The sequence below is a fragment of the Chelonoidis abingdonii genome, chromosome 1 (genome assembly GCF_003597395.2).
Source record: "Chelonoidis abingdonii isolate Lonesome George chromosome 1, CheloAbing_2.0, whole genome shotgun sequence".
Taxonomy (NCBI): Eukaryota; Metazoa; Chordata; order Testudines; family Testudinidae; genus Chelonoidis; species Chelonoidis abingdonii.
The window spans coordinates 25953539-25974270 of NC_133769.1; the positions used below are offsets into that span (position 1 = coordinate 25953539).

Below are 20732 nucleotides of genomic sequence, written 5' to 3' on the forward strand. Positions count from 1 at the left end.
GGCCGCCGGGCCAGGGCTCGGGGGGCATTTCGGCGGCAGAGGGCCCTTCAGTCACTCCACGTCTTCGGCAGCACTGAAGGGCCCCCTGTCACCGAAATGCCGTCTGAAGACCTGGATCACCACTGGGCCAGGGCTCGCGGGGCCCCTGTGGGGCCTGGGACCTGGGGCAAATTGCCCCACTTGTCCGTCCCCCCGGGTGGCCCTGTAGCTCAGTGGTTTGAGCATTGGCCTGCTAAACCCAGGGCTGAGTTCAATCCTTAAGAGGGCCATTTAGGAATCTGGGGAACAAACAAACAAACAAAAAACAACCACAACAACAAGTGACAGTGTTTGGTCCTGCTAGTGAAGACAGGGGACTGGACTCAATGACCTTTTAGGTCCCTTCCAGTTCTATGAGATAGGTCCATTTATTCTTAACCTTTCTTTCCTATCTTTTAACCAGTTACTGATCCATGAGAAATCCTTCCCTCTTACCCCATGATTGCTTATTTTCCTTAGGAGGCTTTGGTGAGGGACCTTGTCAAAGGCTTTCTGAACGTCCAAGTACACTATATCCACTGGATCAACCTTGTCCACATGTTTGCTGACACCTTGAAAGAACTCTAATAGATTGGTGAAGCATGATTTCCCTTCACAATAGCTGTGTTGACTCTTTCCCAACAGACCTATCTATGTGTCTGATAATTCTGTTTTTTACTATGGTTTCAACCAATTTGCCTAATACTGAAGTTGGGCTTACCTGCCTGGAATTGTCAGGATCGTTTCTGGAGCTTTTTTAAAAGTTAGCATTACATTAGCTATCCTCCAGTCATCCAGCCTGATTTAAGTGATAGGTTATATGCCACAGTTTGTAGTTCTCCAGTTTAATATCTGAGTTCCTTCAGAACTCTTAGATGAATACCATCTGTTCTGGTGACTGATTACTCTTTAATTTATCAATTTGTTCCAAAACCTCCTCTACTGAAACCTCAATCTGGGACAGTTTCTCAGATTTGTTACCTAAAAAGAGATCTCACAGTGAAGGGAGAAGCAAAGAATTCATTTTCTGCAACGGCCATGTCCTCCTTCAGTGCTTCTTTAGCACCTCAATTGTCCAGTAGCCCCACTGCCTGTTTGCAGTCTTCTTGGTTCTGATGTTCTTTAAAAAATGTTTTGTTGTTAGCTTCTGTACCTTTAGCTAATTGTTCTTCAGTTCTTTTCTTGGGCTGCCTAATTATACTTTTACACTTGACTTGCTTCTTCCTATTTTCCTCAGTAGGATTTGACTTCCAGTCAGGGGCGGCTCCAGGCCCCAGCACGTCAAGCGCGTGCTTGGGGTGGCAAGCCGCGGGGGGCACTCTGCCAGCGCCGCAAGGGCAGCAGGCAGGCTGTCTTCAGCGGCTTGCCTGTGGAGGGTCTGCTGGTCCCACGGCTTTGGAGGACCTCCCTTGCTTGGGCGGCAAAATCCCTAGAGCCGCTCTTGCCTCCAGTTTTTAAAGGATGCCTCTAACTGCCTCTTTTACTCTGCTGGTTAGCCATGGTGGCATTTTTTTGGTCCTCTTACTTTTTTATTATTATTATTTTGGGTATAAATTTAGTTTGAACGTTTATTATGGTTTTTAAATAGTCTCCACGCAGTTTGTAGGCATTTTACGCTTGTGCCTGTTCATTTTAATTTCTGTTATGGAGCTTATTGCTACAAGATACCACTGAGGAAAATAGATTAGTAGGATTCTAAAACACATTAGATATATACACAGATAATAAAAAACATTCACAATTATAGATAGGATAAAAGACATCAACACTCACTAACAGATGGAAGTTAGGAAGAAATTTCCCCTGTAGGGAGGTTATTCCAGTATGGATTTCTTGTGTCTTCCTCTGGAGTTTCTGTTACTGTCCACTGTCAAGCTATTAGGCTAGACGGATAATTGATCTTCCCCTGTATGGCAATTCCTATGTTTCTACAGTAGAACTTACCTCATGGGGGTGTAGTAGTGGTTAATTGATTAATGATTGTACAGTGCTTTGAAGATGTTAAGTGCTATGTGCTATTATTTCAGTCTGTCATACATAATGAAAAATTAATGTTTAACCTTTTTCAATAGGTTCTGTACAGTTAAGCTGCTAATAGGCTGAGATGATTCCACTAATTATCACATCAAACAATGTAATCATTTATTATTGCAATGGTATGCTACTATTAAAAACATTAGAATAATAACTTATTAAAACACATTTAAATTTCTTTGCGAATATTTCTGTTATGTTTTAGAAACATTTTACATTTTACATCCAATTCCTTCTGTAATAAGGCAAATGCAAATGTAAAAACTTTGGTCTGAATTCTTCTCTCATTCTCAACAATATAAACCTAATGGTCTTAGTCTTGATTTACAACAGTGCAACTGCATTTTGAACAGAATTTTGTTCTGTATCTGATCTTTCTTTGTACATTCATTGCACTGTATAAATAATACGTACATAACTAGGGCTTGATCCTACAGTGCTTACAAGTCCTCACTGACTTGGGGACCAATCCTACAAGCAAGTAGGCTCATACAAGGCAGGTAAGCAAGTAAAGCTCCTCATGTGAGTAAGAATTTGCAGGATGAAGTCCCTAGAAGACAGTGTTAATAGGCAATTTTGGCTGAGTAAGGAAGAGCTGGAGGATAAGGCTTTTAGCTGAACCCTATAAATAGTTAATTGTTAAAAATAGTCAGACTGTATTCTGCAAGTATTTTGGAAAAAGAAACAGCTGTGTGGCAAATCAGCACACCTACACACTCCTCCCTGTTTATCAATGTGCCATTTGTTTGAAGCCAATGTGTATGACAAATAAAAGGTATTTTTAGGACCTATTAGGGAAATGTTTTCAAAGCTTAGGATGGAGAATTTGAATTTATTTAAAGTGCTGAGTTTTATCAAAAGGGCAAGTAGTGTAATGTACAGATGAGGCATTGTTAAAAATAAAATGGTAACTAGAAATCACCTTTTTGTTGGCTAATAATAAATACAACAGGAAGCTGGAGAGGGGAAAGATCAAATAATCATCTGAAGATGTATGTATAAAGGGCCTGATGCAAAGCCCAGGTATGTCAATTGGAGGTTTTCTGTTGATTTCAGCAAGCACAGGATCCAACCCTATAGCACAGGGGTGGACAAACTACGGCCTGGGGGCCCCATCCGGCCCTTCAGATATTTTAATCCGGCCCTCAAGCTCCTCTAGGGAGTGGGGTCCAGGGCTTGCCCTGCTCTGTGCTGTGGCTTTGTGCGGCCCCCGGAAGCAGCAGCGTGTCCGTTCTCTGGCTCCTATATGTAGGGGCTGCCAGGGGCCCTGCATGCTGTCCCAAGCACCGCCCCCACAGTTGTCTTGGCCAGGAACCACAGCCAATGGGAGCTGCAGGGGCAATGCCTGCAGATGGGGCAGCATGCGGAGCCCCCTGGCTGCCCCTACACATAGGGGCCGGAGGAGGGACATGCTGTTGCTTTGGGGAGCTGCTTGAGGTAAATGCTGCCCAGAGTCTGCACCCCTGACCCCCTCCTGTGCCCCAACCCCCTGGCCTAGCCTTGATCCCCCTCATGCCTTCTGAGCCCCTCAATCCCAGCTCAGAGCACCCTCACGCATCCCCACCCCCTCATTCCCAGCCCCATCCCAGAACCCACACCCCCAGCTGGAGCCCTAACTCCCTCCTCAACCTCAACCCCTTACCCCAGTTCGTAGCCCTTTCCCACACCCTGATCTCCTAAATTCTGGCCACACCCTAGGACCCACACCCCATCCTGCACCCCAATCCCCAATTTCATGAGCATTCATGGCCCGCCATACAATTGCCATACCCAGATGTGGCCCTTGGGCCAAAAAGTTTGTCCACCTCTGCTATACCAGGAGGATAACTAAGTGTTAGTACTATGTGGTCACTGTCTGTAGTTTGCTATAGTCCATGCTGAAGTCTTAAATTCCTGGTAGCAACATTTGAGTGAAAATTTTTTTTTGTCTTTTAAATTGTTGTATTTTATTATTTTAAAATAAAACATAAAATTATAATGAAATCAACATTAATGTAAACAAAAATAAAAAAATGGAGCAAACTAAAATTAACGTGCTAATCAAATGCAGTGTTGTATCAATCCATGTTATCAGTATTTACTAAACCTGCCACTGAGTATCAATAGCATCCTCTTGAATTAAAGTGAAAAACGAGATAAAAAATAACAGACCAGAAAGACAATAGCAAGTATCTAAGTTCTAAACTATACTGATGGTCTTAATGAGGCTCCCTCTGAGAGAACAAACACAGAGCAAGTAGTTCCTTAAACAGCCATTGAGTCAGTGTGTATTCAGAGCTTTGATCAATGCTCACAGGGATTATTTTGTGAAAAGAACAAAGGAGCCTAAGAGATGGGACCTCGGAGAGAGAACTGAAGGAAGAGAACAGGACACAGTCACAGATCTCTCTGGGCTCCATCCTGCCTCCTTCCCTCCCACTGTTGTACCTTACTTCATTAGCAGTCCCACTGACTTCAGTGAGCTTTGCATCAGGCTGTGGTGTTGATATCAGTAAGCCTATTTGCAGAGTAAAGTACTACTCAACATATGAGTATCAAAACAGGGTCCTTCATTAGTAATTAAACTGAAAATTAAATATTTCCAAGCATTGATTATAACAAAGCATGGGAACACATATCCACAAAGCAATGAAATCCGTATGAGAACGCTGATGTCTTGCAAGATCAGTACTCGGTTGATTTCAAGGGAACTGTTCTGATTTTCGCCACGTTAGGGTCTGGCCCACTGTTTTTATAGTGTCTGAAAATGTGATACAAAAGTCTGTAAAAGAAATGGAAGTTCTGTGTTTAAAGAGATTTTGTTATTTTCATAGCTTGCAGTAAAACTATCCTGATAAACTGCCCTTGAATTTTCACCTTTATGTTAACTACTGAAATGTATATTGTAATTTGCATACAATTTGTATTTCCTAGGGACACTGACAAGAACACAATGACCAACCTTTGTGTATAGAGTAATTTATTTACATATTTTTTGTTTATTTAAGAACTTACTTTGGCTGACAAAGTTCTTCAAGGAATCCCCTCTGCAGGAGAGATCATAATTAATCCTGTGTTGCTAGAGTCACCATCTAGAAAAGAGCTTGGCCTCAGTAAGTGGTACTTTCAAAAGAAGCTATGAGATGTTTGCAACGCTGCTAAGATTTTACTGAATTGCTTCAGATACCCTTTTTTTGTGGTTTCCACTATGGTCAGAAGTCTTAAGTGGAGGTTCTTTATAAAGAACACATGCAAGTTTTATGGCCTAATGTTTCATACTCTTCTTTATTTATAGGTCTATTTAACTATGTAAAATTTATTTTAAACAAGTGATTCTGTAATTCCAGCTACATGAGTTATCTATAAAGAAACAATGATGAGAATAAATAAGTGTGCAATAAGTACACCTCTAACCCAATAGAACGCTGTCCTCGGGAGCCAAAAAATCTTACCACATTATAGGTGAAACCGCTTTATATCAAACTTGCTTTGATCCGCTGGAGCGCGCAGCCCCACCACCCCTAGAGTGCTGCTTTACCGCGTTATATCCGAATTCATGTTATATCAGGTCGTGTTATATCGCGGTAGAGGTGTATACGAATTTTTAAACTATTGCACAGAATCCTATTTCTAATCATCACATGATTAAAAGCACTTTTGATGATATAGCAACCAACCTTGACTGGGTCAAGGTCCAATCCTGTGATATGCTGAAAACGTACTATGAGTTATTGTCCTTAATAAAGGACCTTTTTTAAAAAAAAAAAAAAGCAAGAAACAAGTAACTAAATCTGCCTTTTTTTCACAATAGATTGTGATTTAGACTCCATTCTGCAAAGTCGCTCGATGAGGACAGACTCCCATGTCTGCATGGAGCTCCACTGACTTCAAAGGGGCTCTATAGAGCAGATACAGGGGTTCATCTGCATAGAGTAACTTGCAGGATTAGGGACACAGATAGTATGTTTTATCACAAAGGATTTAACAAAAACTTATATGAGTAGAAGTATCATATTAAGACATATTGGTTTATTTTATTTTTAATTTTTACATTTAAATATTCCCTGCAGTGCTGGAAACCCAAAACAACACTAACAATGTGGTAGTGCATGCAAGGGTGGCTCTAGGCATTTTGCCGTTCGGCAACCTTCCTGCCGCCCTTGCAGGGACCGGCAGAGTGCCACCAGTGGCTTGCCGCCCCAAGCACGTGCTTGGCGTGCTGATACCTGGAGCCGACTCTGAGTGCATGAGAACCAGGAAGTGAATCTGACTAGAAACAGAAAGTGAAGCTCACAATTGGAGCAGAGAATCCTGTGGCACCTTATAGACTAACAGACGTTTTGGAGCGTGAGCTTTCGTGGGTGAATACCCACTTCGTCAGACGCAGGTATCCAGACTAACACGGCTACCCCTCTGATACTCACAATTGGGTTCACTGTGCAAGCTGACAGAAATGCAAAAAGTAAACAAACAGCATAAATGATTAGCAGTAAATTGAATTTTAACTACAATTTTCCTTTACAAAAATTAGAACATGTAAATAAATATATAATGTTGTAAATTCAGAGTATTTCTTTAACCAGCTTCTTTTCCACCATAAGGCACGTCTGATATTTCCTTATTTATAGAGCCCCGCAAATCTCCAGATATCTGCTTTATATCTACGGATATCCGTGGATCATATTTGTAGCTTGGGTGTGTATACAACTTTTGTATCTATGCAGGCCTCTACTTATGTACCTAAAATAGCTTGGGGAGGTAGGGCTTGATTCAAAGCACACTGAAGTCAATGGAAGGTTTTCTATTGATATTACTGGATTCTGGATCAAGTCTCTAAGTTTTAAACACCTGTGTGCTGAACCTGTATTATATACCATACAGAGTTTCTTATTCTTACTTAGAGAATGATTTAAAAAATCTAAGTGCAAGTCATCTTTGTGATTTGTGAGGCACGCACTGTGCTGCTAAGAGTTAACCTGGCATTGGACCTATAGAGATTGCCACCAGTCTCCCAAAGGAGAGAATCACTTTGTGTAGTAATCGCCAATCTATCCAGACATATTTGCTTCAGTCTTGGAGGAAATGGGTCTCAGCACTGAACATTAAAAGGGGAAGTGAGAAAATAAAAACAGGACAAAACAATGGCAGAGCAGGAAGGGAGGGGCAGCAACCCCACCTCAGCTAAATATTAGTCACTGTTCAGGTGATAGCTGCTGTAGTAGACACCCAACCAATACTGTCTTGAGGAGACAGTAGGAATGAACTAGGTCTCCGTCATGACACCACAAAGCAGTAATACTGGTATGAGATAGCTTTCTGATTACCAGGGCTCCAAGCAAAACCCAGTACCCTCCCTTGGGGATCCTGCTTCTAAAGGAAGATCTCAGGCAGTGATTCCCCTTTTGCTCCCACCGATTGAAAGGTGTGAAAAAGACTGGGTTGGCCATAAGATGCAAGGGTCTGCATGCTAGTTCTCAAAGGATGGGGTCCCAAGCAGTTGCTGAGGTTGCTTATATCAGTAAATGGGCCACTCGGAGTTTCATTTAAATTTGACAGTATATTCTGCTTCTCTCTCCTACCTTCATTCAATAGAAGTTTGCCGCCAAATGCTAAGTTAAGAATCATTCATAAATTTCAATGGCTTTCTATATTTGTTTTCACTGACTTATTTCCTATTGGATCTAAGTTTTCCCTGTACTTTATATAGCTGTTTGCCTTCTCTCAAATGAATGCTGTGAAATAAGTGTCAGTGTGCTATACACCCACACACAGGCGCTGGCTTCCTCCTTTCCCTGGGGGTGCTCAACCCCTGCTCAGCCCTAGCCCCTGCTCCTACTCCACTCCTTCCGCCAAGGCCCCTTCCCTTCCCATCCAGTTCCACCCCTCCCCCCCCCAGCACCTCCTGCACACCACACAACAGCTGATTGCGGCGGCGGGAGGCCCTGGGAGGGAAGGGGGAAGAGTTGATCAGCAGAAGGCACTGGATGGTGGGACAGCTGGCTGCTGGTGGGTGCTAAGCACCCACTAATTTTTTTCCTTGGGTGCTCCAGCCCTGGAGCATCCACAGAGTCAGCACCTATGCACACACACACATAACATGCATACAACTATGTTAAAAGAATAATAAGGTTACAACATCAAGCACTAAAAAATTAGGAAATCCTAGAATTAAGGTTATCTGTGCAACCTTCATTCACCCTCTTTGTGCACACACTTTATGATACAGTTTTTAATGACGTGTTCACATACTATTTTTTTCCAAAGAACTCCTGCTTATGTCAGTGCACACGATGGATCATGACCTGGACATGAAATAGGATAGATCACGTCCTGAACATTTTACAATTTTGTGGGTAATTTCCTAGACCTTTAAAAAAAAAAAATTGACAAAACAAAACAAAACAAAACAAAACAAAAAAACAGAAATTCTCTCTCTGAACCCATATTGACCTTCCACAAGTGTCATCATGTGGTTGAAACCTTTAAATCCATAGCAGGAGGACAGCGGAGGAATAATGAGACACAGGAATCCTGGGTTCAGTTCCCTCTTCTGTAGGAGAGTGTGCTGTAGTGGTTATAAACCCTTCTTCCTTTGTCTCTCCACTGGCCCATTATTCCTGCTTCATCTTTCCACTTGCTTCTCTTCACCTTCCCCACTCGGCCCCTGCCCTTGTGCTCCTTCCTGTTCTCCCCCTCCCGTCAGCTCTGCCTCCTGACACTTGTCTTTCACTCCTCCCCATCCCCATTGTTGACTCATCCCTCTCTCTTCCCCTCTGCTCCTCAAATCTCTGCATTCATCAGTGATATTCAGGTTTGGATTGGCCACCCTCGGTCATGGTGGAGGGGCAGCCAGGCAATATTTGAGTGAGTGGTGTTGCAACATGGCATGTGGGGTCACATTACCATATGACTCCATGCACCAGGTCACAACGCCTGGAGTTGGAAGCTTGGCCCAGCCTGGTGGGATAGCAGTCGTATCTGCCAGATGAGTGCGGGGCCAGCTTACTCTCCAGCTCCTTGTGAAAATTCTTGTGCAATTTTGTCAATTGCATCATCTTCTTGAAAAGGTGCTGCCAATACACTGAAAGGCTGCCAGGGGGATAGTCACCTCTCTCCCAGATTAGCTCTGCCACTGACACAAAGATGAATTGTACTGGCGAGCTCCACGTTAGCTCTGTATAGTTCTTACTTTGTGGAAGCTGGTTTCTCTTCTCGCATTGTATAAGATATAGATCTTATCAAAAGATGGTATCATATGATTCTCATACTACACATGGTACAGAATAGTTCATTCACCATTCATGTTTCCTCTTTTTGACGCTTTGGCATTTCTGATCCTGGCCCAGACTCTGTCCCCTGGATCCAGATGCTGGGAGTGTGCTCCTCCATGTGTGGCTGTCCTGGGCCTGCACCTCTGTGGCACTGTCCCCCTACACACACACACTCACTCACATACACACTCTGTCTCTCTATCTCCCCCACCCCCCGCTGCAATCTGTGGAGCTAAACTTGAAGCTGTGCTGTTTTTTCAGTGGAACCTCCCTATCCTCATGGCTTGTGTGGGCTATGAGGGCCAAGGGAACCAGTGGAGCCACACTGCCAGAGTTTGCAGTCAACATGGGGACACTGGGCCTCCAGATACTTGGCTCTTACCTCCCCTCGGTCCAACCTCAGGGACAACCAAGCCGGGGTGGGAGGCAGCCCCTCCGAACTAATTGTAAAAACGGGTTCAATCTCCCTGATGGAACAGCTGGGGAGGGAGCTTTGGAGGGAGGAAGTGTCTTTCTGTTTTTGGACATTGCTTAGCACTTTCTGGATAGTAAATGACTCTTAATGATAAATGACAACATAAGATCTGGGCTTTCCATGCCCCAGTGACTAAGGTGGGACAACAAAAGCAGATTTGACCTTTTTTTGATCTCATAAATGACTTCCTAATGCATTCACAAGCTAAATATGAGTCAACAGTGTAACACTGTTGCAAAAAAAGTGAACATCATTCTGGGATGTATTAGCAGGAGTATTGCAAGCAAGACATGAGAACTAATTCTTCCGCTCTACTTCGCGATGATTAGGCTTCAACTGGAGTATTGTGTTCAGTTCTGGGTGCCACATTTCAAGAAAAATGTGGGCAAATTGGAGAAAGTCCAGAGAAGAACAACAAAAATGATTAAAGGCCTAGAAAACATGACCTATGTGGGAAGATTGAAGAAACTGTGTTTGTTTAGTCTGGAGAAGAGGAGACTGAGGCCTGGTATACACAGGGGCATGGGGGCGACTCGATCTAATAACATGAATAATGTAGCTGAAGTCAACGTACATAGATCAACTTACCATGATGTCTTCACCACGGTGAGTCAACTGCTGCTGCTCTCCCGTTGACTCCACCTATGCCTCTGGTGGAGGTGGAGTACAGGAATCAATGGGAGAGCGCTTGGGGGTCAATTAATCACATCTAGACTAGACACAATAAATTGAACCCTGCTGGATCAATCGCTGCTCACCGATCTGGTGGATAGTGTAGACATACCCTGAGTGGGGACAAGATAACAGTTTTCAAGTACAGAAAAGGTTGTTCAGGGAGGAGGGAGAAAAATTGTTCTTAACCCCTGAGGGTAGGACAAGAAGCAATGGGCTTAAATTACAGCAAGGGCGGTTTAGGTTGGTCATTAGAAAAAACTTCCTATCAGAGTGGTTAAGCACTGGAATAAATTGCTTAGGGGGTGTCGCAGCCCAAAGGCCTCTGGTCCAACATGGCGTCTGGATGGCCAATTGCCGGTCATCTAAAGGTCACACTAGTACTGTGTGCAGCACCGTAGTGCAGTGTGCAACCTTAGAGGGCCGTGTGCAGGTTCCCACCTTTTTACCTGGTCACCTAGGGGTTAGGCTAGTGTCGTGTGCAGTCTCCTGCTCTTCTGCCTAGCAACTCAGGGGTCAGGTTGGTGCTGTGTGTATAACACCAGCGTGCCTTGTGCAAAGGGGCCCAATCTGACCAATCGTAATGCAGTTCAAAGGGTCGGATTAGGGTTGTGTGCAAAACTATGCTAGTGTGCTGAGTGCAGCTTCTAGTAGCTTCTAGTGTGCCGTGTGCAAAATCTGCCCACGTAGGGGGCAACAGCTCGGAACCTGGAGGGTGGGGGAGCTAGGGACCAATCAAATTTTGCCAAGTGTAAAACAGTCCCTGGAATAAAACCATGCCTCATGCCAGGATCTGCAGGAGTATCTGCGAACTGACTGAAGGACCTGATCAACCCTTCAGCCAGGGGTCTCCTCCGGATATAGCCGGCTCGTGTCATGTTGTTTATTATTTCTTTTCAACGGTATTTTTCCACGGATTGCTTATTTTTCCTACGGTATTTTCTACGGATTCGGTATGCTTCTGATGTCTGTACTGCTGGTCAGCTGCGCCTGGAATACAGTACTTGCTCACTAACTGTCTGTGCTTTGCCTAGCCTTTTCTCTCTTCTTCCCCTTTTATTTGGTATACAACTGCATATGCTGCCGCCTGCTGTAAAGTTATGTATATATGGTATCTAAGGACTGAGTTGTTATAATAACTGCTATTGAGTTTAATTTGGTGTCTTTGATAATAGTATTTGGTTAAGTGTGCACACAGATCATTTAATTTGGTGTATTCGTTTACTTTTCTAAAGAGCAGTTGTTTTTTGAAGTATTTGGTTATGTGTTAATAGATGTAAATAGCGTGTTTTAGATTGTGTAAAGGTTTCTCGTTTTACTAGCTTGTTTTAATAGCACTGTTAGTTGATAGAAGTGCTCCTCCCCAGCCCAAGTTGTGATTTTCTCCGTTAATAAACGGCCACGTGGTGTTTGAAGTTTCCAGCCTGTCTGGTCTTGGTTTTTTCCTCACTCGATTAAAAACTTCACCGAACCCGTATTCGGGACGGACAGGGGGGTTGTGGAAGCTCCATCATTGGGGATCTTTAAGAGCAGGTTGGACAAACACCTGTCAGGGATGATCTAGATAATACTTAGTCCTGTCTTGAGTGCGGGGGACTGGACTAGATGACCTCTCGAGATCCCTCCCACTTCTACGATTCTATAAGCTATTACTGTACTGGACGGCTCATCATTCGTGCTGGATTTCAGCTGCGCTTATCCAGTTACACAACTGTGGCCTGAATCTGAAATCTCTCTTGTGTTAGCATGGGGAACTCCGTGCCTGTAAACTGCCCAGCACAAAGGGGCAATGATTCCAGTCAGGGCCTCTGGGTGCTATTGTAATAATATAAGAATGAATAATAACACAATTCCCCCCACCACCTACTCCTGACACCATTATCTTGTGGTACCTTCATTACAGGTTCCTGGAGGGCTTTAGAGCCGGGAAGAGCAGCAGATCCAACATTCTCCTGAGTTTGGAGGTGTTGGAGCTGGAGGTTGGTTTTGTGCCAACCTCTAGCGTTTATCTTATCACCTATTACTTATCATCAGCAGGCTTGGACCATTTCTCAGCACTCTGCGTCTGCACCACTAACAAAAACATCCCAGCCCGGTGAGGTGAAAGCCCAGGCCCACTGAAAATCATGCGCCTGCCTGCTGCAGAGCGTGCAACCGCAGGCGCTTGCTCAGCGCAACCTTCCCTCTTGCTGCAGCCTGGGGGAGCAGCGCGCCCAGCCACTCCAAGCCTCCCGGAGCTGAATGACACCCCCGGCACCCAGTAGGCTGCCGCTTCGGAGCGGCTCCCGGCCGGGCTGGGCTATTCCCGGCGCTGCCGCTCTGGAGCAGAAGCGAAAGCAGCGGCCCGAATGAGGAGGACTGCGGAAGTGCCCACGCCCCCGGCTGCACTGGAGCCGAGAGGCTGGTGTGCCGGCCCCTCTAGGACCCGGGCTCTTGCGAGTCTGTCCCGCGCCTTCTCCCGCAGACGGCGGCCAGGCGGGTGGTGTCAGCGGGATGCTGCTCCAGCTGAGCGCCGAGTTTGATCTCCAGAGCGATGTGGTCCCGTGGCTCTTGGCGCAAGGTCCGGCAGCGGCTCTAGGTAACGCTGATGCTTGGGGAGGCGCTTTCCGTCCTGCCAAGCAGGCTGGGTTTCTGTAGGGTCGCCCCCATCCCCGCTAGCCATATCTGTCTTGTACTCGGCTCACTTGTCAGGAAAGTGTCCTCGCCCTCCGCCTGCCCCGTCTCAGATGTGGCCCTGGCTTCTGAAGTGTGTGCACATATGTATTGTTATCTGGCCCTTTAAACATCCTCACAACTCCCTCTCCCCCCCTTCTTAAAATGGGACACAACACAAAGGGAGAGGGAAGAAGTTTGACATAATGTGATATTAGTGTTTTTTTGCTGGGTCAGAACAAAGCTGGCTGGAATCTAATGTTTCATGAATCAGCACCTTAGTTTAGTTTATGGCAGTAAAAACAACATAGCATTTATGTGCTGAGTGGTTACAGTGTCAAAAGAGCCCAGGTGTGTTTGAACTTGGGCCTAAATGAGTGAAGTAGTTTCTTATTTGGACATGGTTTAGTCAGGTGCTGGGAGCATGATATGTGAACCATTGCCAAAACATATCTAGAAATACGTGTCTGCCTTGATGTGTGTTATGGTTTTCCCATTTGTATGCTCCTTGGCTGCCAGTTACAAAGATTGCTGGGCCTAATACTCAACTGATTTACACCACATTCAAATACCATTAAAGTCATGTGCAGAATCCAGTCCACTCATTATTTATGTAAGTACAGTGTCCAAATATCCACTTAAAAATTGCAAAGTTATTCTGTATGGTGTGAGTTTAAATTTTACATGGTGACATTTTATTTATTTTTTTAAAATGGAGAATCGAGTTTCATCTATTATGGCAGGGAAGTGAAAATAGTTTGGTTTCACATGATATGCAGACTGCACTGAAGGAGTTCACAGCTCTTGGCATATCACCTTGAGCAAATATCATAGAGTCTAAAAACTCATATAACATTAAACAGGTTAATCTAAAGTACGTATATTTAAAAGTAACTTCCTTGAAATGTGAGCCAAATTTATCCTTGGTATAACTTGGTATAACTCTCCACTCAAGTCACTCATGCATCATGAGATGAATTTGGCAAAGAATGTTCAAAGTGAAACAATTGTATATGACAACAGGAAATAACCTATGTAGATTTAACTTCCTACTAACAGACTTCTATCATATGTGCTATCCCTTTCTTTCACAAAACTTTCCTCTCTCACTCCCCATTTTCCCCAAAATTTGGTTAGAATACTTTCCCCAAGTAACCTCCCCTTTAAAAAAAACAAAAATCTTTCATCTATTTTGTTTGTGAATGCTAATTAAAATTAAATTAACTGGTAGATGCCACAACAATATGTGATTGCTAAATTATTTTGTTGGGTAGCGTGGGAGTTGAGAAGCAATGAATAAACCCAGTGGACTTTTGGCACAATGGTTCCCCTCCACCCCACCTGTGAAGTAACTGTTTCAGTTCTGTTTTTTAAAAACTACAGAAGACTCAATTTAGAAAAGCAGAGGGAAATAGCATAAAAATCATTATCTTTAGGGCTCTACCAAATTCACTCTCCATTTTGGTCAATTTCATGGTCATAGGATTTTTAAAATAGTAAATTTCATGATTTCAGATTTTTAAATCTGAAATTTCATGGTGTTATAATTGTAGGGGTCCTGACCCAAAAAGGAGTTGTGGGGGCTTGAAAGGTTATGGGGGGGGGCGGTTGTGGTACTGCTACCCTTACTTCTGTGCTGCCGCTGGTGCTTCCTTCAGAGCTGGGCAGCTGGAGAGCGGTGGTTGCTGGCTGAGATCTGAGCTCTGAAGGCAGAGCCATCACCACCAGCAGCACAGAAATAAGGTTGGCATGGTATGCTATTGCCTCCTTACTTCTGCACTGCTGCCTGCAGAGCTGGACCCTGAGTCAACAGCCGCCACTCTGCAGCTGCCCAGCTCTGAAGGCAGCAGGGCAGAAGTAAGGATGGCATGGCATGATATTGCCACTCTTACTTCTCTGCTACTGCTGGCGGGACGCTGCCTTCAGAGCTGGGTGCCCAGCCAACAGCCGCTGCTCTCCAGCCGCCCAGCTCTAAAATGACCATTCCCCCAAAATAACCTTGCCAACACCCCCATACACACACAGTCAGGACTCCCAATTTGAGAAACACTGATCTCTCTTGTGAAATCTGTATAGTATAGGGTAAAAGCACACAAAAGACAAGAATTCACAGGGGGAAGACCAGATTTCACAGTCCGTGATATATTTTTCATGGCGGGGAATTTGTTAGCCCCTTAATCACGGTAGAGACAGATGCTAGCATCGGTACTAAATTCTGAATGTCTAATTGGAGACCTTTTGGCAAGATAAATCATTCGAAAAAATCAACCATCTATGTATTGTTGCTCTATAAAAGGGTATGTCAGATTGATTTATCCTCAAACAAGTTTATACAAAACCAAAGGTAAATATGAAAGTTTCCATTATTTTAAAAATAAATTCCTTACCTTTCCTTCTACCCCGAAGTCTGTAGTTGAAAAGTATTCCATGTATGTTAGGTATTATTATTATTTACCATTATATACTGGAGTGATAGTGTGGACATGGCACTGACCATCATGTTTAAGACTGATAAAGGCCGTGCACAGCCTTTTTAAAAACCAAAAGACCAGTCTTTTTTAGAATAAACCCATCTGATATTACTAGTATTACTGTCTAGCATTTCAACTTCTGTTCACATGGTGACTTTCCTATCTTTTAAAAATAAATTATTTTTGTGTCTAGGCACCCAGGGCGCTGTAGCCTATTAGTTAAACTACCATGGGTTCAGCTCCCATTGCTACAGTTTCAGTCTCAACAGAATTATCTTGTAAAGTCTCACATGCATGTTTAACTTTATTCTCATTGGACAACTCATATGAAGAACATTAAGCATCCACATAAGTTTTGTCAGTACTGGGGCTCAAATCACTGGATTTTGGACAAAAATATCTTGTATGGTGCTGAACTTAGCAATCACATATGTTGTACTCACAAACTGGCGTAACTCCAATTATAGGGCCTACCTAGTAGAAGCATTGTGTTTGTAAAACATTGGTCGGAACTGAAGAAATTAGACTTTTTAAAATAAACACATGAAAATATTTTTCAACTGTTGTTAAAGAAAATCTGGGCTTATTTTTGTTTAGCCCAATCATGTGAGTGTTCAGAAGACAAGCAGCACTTCTTGCTATGAATTAAAACTGTGCTATATTTGAACAAAGTCTTCCTGGCTATTTTGAATCTGTTGGTGGTGGTAACCTTCTGGAGAGTCACAAATGGCCATCAGTTTCAGAATTGCTTGAAAGCTGATTTAATTATCTTTAAAAGGATTTTAATTTCTAGATGTTCAAATATTTTTGCACCTTGCGCTAAATGTTACTAAATATAACATTAAAAATGAATGTTTTCTCCCTTGAGGATTTGAGAGTGTTATGCAGCCTCTCTTGGAATTTCCAGTGATGTACTCACTGGGCATAGGTAGGATCAAGGAAGGAACTATAAATTGAGAGAAGATGTGTCTCGCATAGGCCCTGATCTAAAGACTTCCATTGAGTTCTGTGGACTCTGAATCAGGGGCCTACTCTCTGCTTGGAGGTCAAATTCAACCTTCCTTATAGACAGTAGAAAGAAGGTTGATGGGACAGTATTCAACCTCGGCATGCAGGCAGGCTGGCCGTGTGGTTGCTTGCAGTCTGTCCCTGCCTGCTATTCTAGCCTGTGGACTGGGATATTGGCTATTGTTCTTTGTGCCTTTTATGTTGGGTTTTTGGCCACTGGATCTTTCAAGTGCAGATTTAATTATCGCGTCCCCAGTTCACTCCAAATGCTCAGTCTGCACTGGCTTAGTAAGGATGACAGGAAAATCACCTTTGTGACACCAGCATGTCCTCCCTCCTCTCCATCTTGGACTGATGAGGAGGCCCTGTGGTACAGAGGATATTGTGTGGGCCCTCTATATTGGAGTGAATTCTGCCTTGAGGGAGTATACTATGTGGAAAAGGATTTGTTTGAAGACTGTTCCCTAAACTTTCAGGATTAGTATAAGAGGCTGAATCCAATGAAATTTCCATTAATATCAATGTAGGGTGTAGTGTCATTCAAAGGGATAATGACCATAGGTGTGTGCAGCACATTTCATTAGGGTGTGCATCCAGGGAATTTTTTTTAAAGGCGAACATTTATTGAATACTCAGTCATAAAGGACATTATTTTTATTCATCAAACAAACTAAAGAAACTAAAACTTAACTAAACTTAATTTTTTTGAATTAACAACTAAACTTTACTTAAAAAATGAGACACAAAATACCAAATTTTTGCTGTAATGATAACCAGGCGTATACAAAGATACAGTCAATTTTCATGATATTTATCTTTAACCAGATAATGAGCTAACCAAATTGACCAAAACAGATTAAAGTTTCTTTGTCTTCCTGTCCTAGAGAATGAGACATCGCTCACCAGGTGTTATGGACTTAAATTCCTCAATCATATCATTGTAATTAACTAATGAAGCCAATTCTTGTTCAATGTACAAAATCATGAGTGAGTTGAGGTGCTGTTGGGACATTGTGTTTTTTAGTTTATTTTTTACATATGCTGGTTTCGAAAAGGATCTTTCACATGAATAGCTTGTCTGCTCCTTTTCTTATGTTATCAACAAACCGATCCATATTTTAAAATGTAAAGGGGCCATCATACGAATGAATTAAAACATAAAGCCATGGGCTTGTTATGCTATTTCAGTAGAGTACACATGACAAAGATTACAAACACTGTAGACACTGCGGCACTGCAGCCGCTTATATAGGTCAAAGAATTTTCTAGAATAGTAGTCGGAAGGGAGGACCAATGGCAATGTAGTACAGTAGTGGGGACACATGCTGCGAGCGAACGCGGACTTTGTATATAGAGCGTATCATGAGATTAAATTAAAATGCAAAAACACTCTGTTTTTGAGACATTAGGGCAGGCATGGGTAAACTTTTTGGCCCAAGGGCTACATCGACATTCCAGAACTGTATGAAGGGCCAGGCAGGGAAGGCTGTGCCTCCCTAAACAGCCTGGCCCTGTCCCCATCCGACCCCACCCACTTCCTGCCCCCCTGACTACTCCCTTCAGAATCCCTGACCTATCCTGCTCCTTATCCCCTGACTGCCTCCCCAACCACCACCCCAGGACCCCACCCACGCCCCCTGATCCCTGTCCCCTGACTGCCTCGACCCCTATCCACCTCCTGACAGACCCCCAGAACTCCCACGATCCAACCCCCTGTTCCCCGTCCCCTGACCACCACCCCCAGAACCTCTACTCCATCCAACCCTCCCCGTTCCCTGACTGTCCCCGGGACTTCCTGCCCCTTATCCAACCCCTCTGGCCCCTTTATCATGCCGCTTAGCTCCACCTCCCCCCTCTCCCGGAGCCTCAGCGTGCCACGTCCAGAAGCGGCCCTGGACAGCACTGCAGCAGGATGGCTCCATGGGACCTAAGCTCCCGCCACTCGGCCGCAGCTCGCAGCCCTGCCGCCTTACCACATGGCTCTGAACGGGAGGAGCTCATGCCCCAGTGGAGCCACACCACTTTAGCTCTGTCCAGGGCTGCTCCCGGATGTGGCGTGCTCAGATGCTGGGGAATGGGGGAAGGCGGGGCTGGGGGGGAGCCTCCCTGGCTGGGAGCTCAGGCGGGCCGGGCAGGACGAGCTTGCCCACCCCTGCATTAGGGTGTGCCTGGGCCTATGATAATGACAGATCTCCTGGGCTATTATTGGGTGATCATCTCTGGTGTAATGCTATTGTAATGGACTTTGAGTGATCTGACAGCTGTGGAAAGTGGTGAATCTAGTAGTGTAAAGAAAGCTAGGATTTCCCCCTTGTTTCCCAACAACATAATGCCAGTGTTCTGAATTTAATTGATCCTAACAGTAATAAATAAAACAAAGAGGGTGTTCTTTTTGTTACTGATTGTGTTAGCGCAAGCCAGTTTATAGTATAAAAATACCTGACCATATGGAGGAGGCACACTCTCTACCAACTTTAGGTGATAACTACGAAGTTATTAGTGTCAAACCCAGCTAATAACCGAACAGAAATCTTGAAGAATTTTTCCATTCACACTTTCTGAACGCTATTGCTATTACAAACTACCATACAGTGGTTAAAATGCAGCCATCAAATGGTCTTTTTATGGACTATATTTTCTCTCCCAGTCAAGAACCCATTTGTGAGGCAACAACCCTTTGGCAACCACAGCTGCTAGAAAAGTGACATAAAGAAAGCATGCCTTTTTACTGTCTTTAATATGATTTGTCCTTTCTGACATACACTAATCACTTTTGTTTTGGGCTTCCCTTCTGGCTGGTCCTTCTCTTTCCCCTTCATGTCCATCATGGCTTTCTGATGATTCTCTCCCTCATCTACCCCCACTCTCTTACCTATGTTTCCCTGACACATGGGATCCTTGCACATGCCCCTGTGCTGCTTAGTTTCCAGGTACCTCAGTGCAGCAGTTCTTAAATTGCGATGTGTGGAATGTATTCTGGGTGTGGGGGCATTAAAAGATTTAGGAAAAAAACCACTTACTGCACACGTTCAGAGCTGGGTGGCCAGACAGCAGCAGCTGCTGGCTGAGCACCCAGCTCTGAAGGCAGTGCCGCTGCCAGCAGCAGCACCACCACAGAAATAAGGGTGACAGTACCAAATCATGCCACACGTATTTCTTTGCTGCTGCCGACGGCAATGCTGCCTTCAAAGCTGGGTGGCTGGAGAGCAGTGGCTGCTAGCCGCATGCCCGAGCTCAGGCAAAACTACTACAGACAGAAAGAAGGGGATGTGATCAAATAAGTTTGAAAACCACTGCTCCAGTGAATACTGCTAGGCTGCATGGCTTTCTGGTGGCTCTGGTCATTAAGGGAAAATTCTGTTTCTTATTCTGCTCTTTATGCAGAAGTGGCTATGGAGGAGGCACCTAGGCTCCTGCACTCCTCATTTCCAGGTATTTCTCTGAGTTGCCTGGAGAGGCAGTTGGAAACAAGGTGACAGGTGTTGTGGTGCTGGTTCCACCTCTCTGTTGACCACCAGCTGGTGCTCTGAGGACTTCAGTTTGAGAACTTGCAATGCATAGCCATTACTTAACTTCTGAAGTCCTGTATGCATGTAATAGGATGGGTTGAAACTGATCTGCTGTTAGCAGCATTCAGCAATCTGGAGAAAGGGGTAAAAAGTGAGGTGGCAAAGTTTGCAGATGATACTAAACTGCTCAAGATAGTTAGGACCAAAGCAGACTGTGAAGACCTTCAAAAAGATCTCACAAAACTAAGTGATTGGGCAATAAAATGACAAATGAAATTTAGTGTGGATAAATGTGAAGTAATGCACATTGGGGAAAAATAACCTCAACTATACATACAATATGATGGGGGCTAATTTAGCTACAACAAATCAGGAAAAAGATCTTGGAGTCATCGTGGATAGTTCTATGAAGACGTCCACACATTATACATATGCGATCAAAAAAGCAAACAGGATGTTAGGGTTCTTCTTCGAGTGCTTGCTCATATTCATTCCAAGTAGGTGTGCACGCGCCGCGTGCACGTTCATCGGACGAATTTTCCCCTAGCAACACCCGGCGGGTCGGCAGGCGCCCCCTGGCGTGGCGCCTTTGCGGCACCGTATATATGCCCCTGCCGACCCGGCCGCTCCTCAGTTCCTTCTT

General features: G+C 44.2%; 1 protein-coding gene across 1 annotated transcript in view; it reads left to right on the plus strand.

Annotated features, from left to right (window-relative positions):
* The first annotated feature begins 12696 nt into the window (after nt 1-12696).
* Nucleotides 12697-20732, plus strand: part of GSAP (gamma-secretase activating protein) — a 109763-nt gene continuing 101727 nt past the window's right edge. Inside the window, exon 1 of the mRNA XM_075064582.1 lies at nt 12697-13027. Coding sequence (XP_074920683.1) covers nt 12943-13027 — 85 coding nt within the window. The 5' untranslated portion in view covers nt 12697-12942. The remainder of the gene's footprint in view (nt 13028-20732) is intronic.